Below are 6225 nucleotides of genomic sequence, written 5' to 3'. Positions count from 1 at the left end.
AAGGCAGTGTTTAGTCACCGCTGTTTTTCTTGTCATACTCATGTTATCACTGTGTGCTAACACAGTGGAGAGAAATGATGGTTTGAAGCACACACTGTTTTTGTGTTGAAAGACACACGCAATGTCAGTATTCACACAATTGTTTCATCACTTGTGGAAGAAACATTCAGCTCCTTTACTTAAATGTAAGCTGATTGTTTTAAGAAAGAACACATCTCACTCTTTTGGAGTTGTTGGAACAACAAAGTCTCACTCAGTTCACATGACTGTACAGCGTCACAGGGTGGAGTTACTTTCATCATGAATAACCTTTAGCTGAATACCGCCCCAGCAACAGACAAGTTTTGTCACATTTACAGTAATGTTTATTAATGTGCACTGTCTCTGTTAAATAAACAAATAAATAAGATTTTTCTCTGTCTCTTTCTCCATGTGTTACCTCATGTAGAGTCAAACTTCTCTGAGTGACTGATCCCAACCAGACACACCAACAGGTGGATATGGAGAGTGGAGCTCTGGGAATTGACACCAGCGCTGCTCCAGGTGGGTTGTCTTACTTAAGCATTTGAAATGATTAGCTAAAACTAACAGTTAAAGAATTTATATTGTTAGATAAAAGGAACATATAACAAGTATAGCAATATTTAGTGACCAGATGAACACCTGACATCATTAGCTGAAGGTGACATAATGTTGAGACAATTAGCTGAAACCACTGGATTAAAAAATAAAAATAAATTAGCTAATAGTAACCAAAAAATTGTTGAAACTAGTGGCTAAAATTCATAGATAAACTGTTTAAATGACTAAAGTAATGAGTAAACTTAAAGGTGATGGTTATAATGCTACATGAAATCTAGCTAAAAATAATGCACACGTGTAATGGATAAACAGTTGAAATAGCTAAAAGTAAATAATAAAAAATTTAAATATTTCACTAAAGGTAACAGCTTAACAGTTGAAATAGTTATCTAAACAAAACTAATCAGTTTATATTGCTAAAACTAACAGATAAACAATTGAAATAATTAGATAAAAGTAGCTAGTAGTTGTAACAAACTATTGAGATAGATTCCAAACAGTTGATATTAGCTAGCTAAAGGTAATGAATAGAAACAATTATATAATATTTGCTTAAAGTAATGGATAAAGAGTTTAGGATAACAATTAGGATATAAACAACTGAAATATAGTATTTAGCTAATGGTAACAGATAAACAGTTGAAGCAATTTGTAAAAAATAACTAATAATCAATTGAAATATTTGCTAAATGGTTAAAAGTAGCTTAACAGAAACTAGTTGAAAATGTTAGCTTACATATGAACAGTGAAAGACCCAAGTTTTGTCACTCCAAGTGGTAATAGTATGAATGTAAACTTGACCAACCCAGTGGGTACCTGCAAAAAAGGATGTGTAACGGATAAAAAATATGTTTATATAAATTCACAGGTATAGACACTGGTAAAAAAATAAAAGACTGAATGTAGGTGGGTACTGGGTGAAATAAACAACAATAGTAATAATAAAAATAAAGGTGCAGCTTCTTTTAAACATCTAATCCAGCATAATTTTATCAAGCCTAAATAAGTGATACATTTATTGTGAAGGCCTATGACACAACCTTTGACCCCTCAACTCACATCCAACTAATAGGATGTCACTCAGACATTAGTGTAAGTTACTGTGTCAAACTGGATAACCTAGAAGTGAAAAAGCTAGCGGTGATTACAAAATTGTGGACAGTATATCACTGAATGCCAAGTTAGACTTATTGGAGAAATTCAGTGTGGTTACAGACAGTGAGAACAATGTAATCAGCGGCTTTGCTACTTTGCCAAAAAGTGTTAGCATTGATAGCTGCAAGCTAGGCACGTCATCACTAAGAGAACAGCTGCAGAGCCCAGGTGCTGTCTCGACAGAAAAGGGCTTTCGCCATTATGGGAACGTACCAAGACGTGTTGAGCCAAGCAGCGCTCTTCATGGATTCTGCGTTTGTTTCCACTGCCATGCGCCTGCTTTGTGTGTGTGCTCCGGGAGATAAATTTCAGGACCCCTTACAGATAATACTAAAATCAGGTTCCAGAAATGTTAGGGGGAGAGGGTGCATGCGCGCAAAGCAGTCACCCCGTTTGGTTAAATGTCCACTCTTCACACCTCAGTCATTAGCATTACAGTCTCCCTTACTGGCTGATTGTTGCAGTATGGAGTAATCCTTCACATCATCTTTTCTCCTTCTGCTTAGCTGATTGATGTGTGTGAGAGACGTGTAGTCCCTCCCTCCTTCAAACAGAGATCCAACACAGAAAAAATACAGTGGAAAAACAAAGCAGCACAGTCTGTGTCAACCCGGGAGGTTTTGCAGGGTGAAGTATGGGGTATCCTACTCCTTAGGTTCCGATAGTGGAAATGCAGCAATACTTTTCCAAGAACACAACTCTCAAGTACTTTAAAGTAAGTGACTGTGTATCTTAAAGTCTAATTTAATTACGGGAATGGGTCACAGGTCTTATGTTAACAGGTCAGGTTGGGTCTGATACAGAGCTTTGCAGATTTTCAAAATTGGACCTGTGAAATGATTCTGACATGATTCGATTGAAGGGGAACCTGAGATCATCTGGTTGAAATGTGGGTGTACATCAGACAAAAAAAAAAGCTGAATCAGTTGTTTGGAAGGTTCACTGCTGTTTGATGATGCAAATTTATGTGTCACATTTCATTAGTGGTGAAGTTCAGGTCACTGTTCCACACAGAATTATGTTACTGATATGCATCTTCAAATGTATTGGAACTCGGTGTGATATGGCATTGTCAGTTCCTCTTGTCTTTATTGTTCCTTATGAAACTGGTGGTTGAAAAGAACAGTCAGATAACTTAGATATACAGGGGCAAGGACTGATATGTGTGATCACACAGCTTGATTCATCTGTGTTAGTTATTTCTGCTTGTCAGGTTGAATACCAGCCAGACCTGATTGATGGGTTTAGAGGAGTCAAGCTGACAGACAGGTTATTTGCTTGATTGATCCTCAGATCCCGGAGCGCACTCAGACTGCGGCAAAGCCTTTCTGCGGCGTCAAGCCTGGGCCCATAGCAAAGACTCCCTGTGGCAAGAATCAGAACAAGAACAAAATGGCCCCCAGGAGCCCGATCAGGGCCAGAGAGACGAGGATGCACAGAGAACCTCAGAAGAACCAGGTTAGTCTGAGCTCAGCTGTCATCAAAGCATCTGAAGTACTGACGTTGGCAGCTGGACTTTCTTGGGGTTCCAGTTGCTAACATTAGTGCTTCTGATATACCAAGACCTAAATGACTGTGAACCTCCATGAACATGTCGCTAGAGCAGTGTTGTAACGAGCAATATTTTGAAATAATAAATATTTCACATTTTATCTATCCAGTGTTCACCTTACTGCCAACAATCACATCAGTTGAGTGCCAGAGTCAGTTCTGAATACTATTTTTGGACAATATTATCTCACCACAGTTGTATCATTATAGTTGTAGCTAATACGTAACATGAAATGCCTTGTTTTCTGTACCGGAAACAAAGCAAAGTTTTCAAATTATCCTCAATGTATAAAGCCAAATTAAATATTTCAGGTATGTGGATGTGTGGTGAATAGTTGTTTGTCTATAGCTCCATGGTAATAGAAATATGCAAATATACAGTATGTGTAAAGGGAAATTAGAACAAGCACAGAATTTAGAGGGGAGGGGAAAAAGTAAGGCTTGATTGTTATAATTATCATTAACAATATAAAATATTGCAAGAAAAGCAGCGGTAGGGTTGGGTATCAGCTCATTTTTGCAACACTACCAGATACTAGGGATGAGGTGATGCACTTGGCTCAGGAGATGAGACTGTTCTGCCCTTTATGTCAAAAGACCTAGTTTGACTCGACAGACAGATAACGTCTCCCACAGACAACCAATGGACTTTGACGCTTTACTGCTGGCCATGGAATTTTGCAATAGCTTTTACATACCGAAGGTGCCTTCAAAACAACTTAAATCGAGGAGAAGCGATCATCGTGTCTAAATACAGATACGCTGTATGCAGAATGTGGCTCACATTAATGATGTCGTCACTAAGCGACACAGAAGCTGCAATTACAGTCTTAGGACAGAAGGTCAGCTACTGTTCGTAGAGAACAGCACACTCCCCGTCTGGCATTCAAGGAATGTCAAACTTCCCTGAGATGGTCCTTAGAGCTGTTTAGCGTCGTCCTGAAGAAGGAGGACTATCTCATTGACAGGTCTCAAGAACAGCTTCGGTCCGTCCTTTCCTAGGATATGGACTTGAACCTTACGAACTTGTCCATCTTGACTGGGATAGGTTTCCGTTATGATCCCTAGAGGCCACTCGTTGCGTTTTGACTGGGAGTCCTTAAGAAGAACAATGCAGCCTTGGGTGATGTTCGATTGCTGCTGTTGCCATTTTCTTCATGGTTGTAGAGTTGAAAGGTACTCCTTTCGCCATCGGCTCCAAAAGGAGTCTGCTAGGTTTTGCACCATGCACCATGCGCCATTGCTGTTTGTACAGGTCGGGCATTCCAAAGTCTCCAGGTGGAACACAGCTGGGTCCAGTCTTTTGGGTGAGCAAAGTGGCAGGCGTCAGGATGAAGGGGTTGGCTGGGTCAGTGGATACGGGAATGAGCGGTCTGTTGTTCATGATGGCCGACACTTCCGCCATGAGGGTAGAGGGTACCTCGTGTGTGTGAGCTTGTGTGAAGTCATCTGAAGAAGCATCGAATCCAGAATCCTGCGAGCGATACCGATCATCCTTTCCCATACGCCGCCCATGTGTGATGCGTGAGGAGGGTTGAACACCCACGTACAACCATGGTCCACCAGAAACTGCTTCACCACCTTTTCATCCGGGTTGGAGGGAATTTGCAGGTCTTTGCAAGCTCCAATGAAATTGGTGCCTCTATCGGAGCGAATGAGCTTCGCTGGACCACGGACAGCTACGAATCTCCTTAAGGCGTTAATGAAGCTAGAGGTGTCCAAAGACTCGATCACCTCGATATGAACGGCTCTGATGCTTAAACACGTGAACAGTACCGCCCATCTCTTGTTCTCTGCATAGCCGCCTCTTGTCCTACGAGCTGATACGGACCACGGGCCAAACACGTCCAAACCCACATGTGTGAAGGGAGGCTGAGTACTAAGCCTTTCATGGGGCAGATCTGCCATCTTTTGCGTTTCTCCTTCTCTTCTGAGTTTACGGCATGTAACACAGAAATGGATAAGACTGTTCACACGTCTTTTACCTCCCATTATCCAATAGCCGGCTGACCTTATCGCTCCCTCTGTAAACTGGCGTCCCTGATGTTGTGTTTGCTCGTGGTAGTGTCGTGCCAGTAGCAATGCTACGTGGCTTTTACCCGGTATGATGAGAGGCCTCCTCTCCTCCACACTTATGTCTGCATTGATCAGGCGACCTCCTATTCTCATCAGACCGTTGCGGTCTAGGAAGGGGTCCAATTCTTTCAACGGGCTGGATCTGGGGAGTGGTTTACCCTGTTTGAGATGATGTATGTCTTCTCCATAGCTTTCCTTTTGTACCGCACGTATGATGACTTGGGACCCCATAAGTATGGTATCAGGTCCTAGAGGAAGCTTACAATGATGCCATCCCCGGCATGCTTGAGGAATGTCTTTCCGACTCCACTTAAAGGACCATGCAATGTGGATCAGTCGTCCGACTGCCTTGACCAGACGGTCCCAGTCTGAAAAAGATGCGAAGCGTGGAGTGGTGATCGTACGCAGCACTGTCACCTGTGGTCGAATTTCCGGGTCTTTATCCGGGTCGACGAGTTCGAAGGGTTTACTTGGGAAAGTTCCAGTTTTTGGCTGGTATAAGAATGCGGGTCCCTTAAACAAGATGGATAGATAGATAGAAATACTTTATTAATCCCAATCTGGGAAATTGCATTGTTTCAGCAGCGGTTCACACTCAATATCAAACACACATAACAATAAACAGAATAAATAACCCACTAAAATATGAAACAAATAAATATACATAAAAAATTAAGAATAAAACCCAACACAGTTGAGTACATATACATAATCACATGATAAATCAAACATATGCAAATCTATACAATATGTAATTCAGTATACAATTAATGTCAATCCAGGAGTCATCTAATGCTCAAAGATGATGTATTGTACAGGTTAATGGAATAAGGCAGGAAAGATTTCCTATAACGTGCTTTA

The 6225-nt window shown here is 41.2% G+C and overlaps 1 protein-coding gene across 2 annotated transcripts in view; it reads left to right on the top strand.

Moving 5' to 3' along the window:
• Positions 1-447: 447 nt before the first annotated feature.
• itprid2 (ITPR interacting domain containing 2) overlaps positions 448-6225 on the top strand; it is a 45460-nt gene continuing 39682 nt past the window's right edge. For both annotated transcript variants that reach the window (XM_020609414.1, XM_020609413.1), the window contains exons 1-2: positions 448-543; positions 3031-3195. In XM_020609414.1, coding sequence (XP_020465070.1) covers positions 501-543; positions 3031-3195 — 208 coding nt within the window. In that variant the 5' untranslated portion in view covers positions 448-500. The remainder of the gene's footprint in view (positions 544-3030; positions 3196-6225) is intronic.

Source organism: Monopterus albus, unplaced genomic scaffold (genome assembly GCF_001952655.1).
Source record: "Monopterus albus unplaced genomic scaffold, M_albus_1.0 scaffold99.1, whole genome shotgun sequence".
In the NCBI taxonomy this organism is placed as follows: domain Eukaryota; kingdom Metazoa; phylum Chordata; class Actinopteri; order Synbranchiformes; family Synbranchidae; genus Monopterus; species Monopterus albus.
Note: the sequence above shows the minus strand (reverse complement) of the source record. Positions and strands in the feature narration are given on the sequence as shown.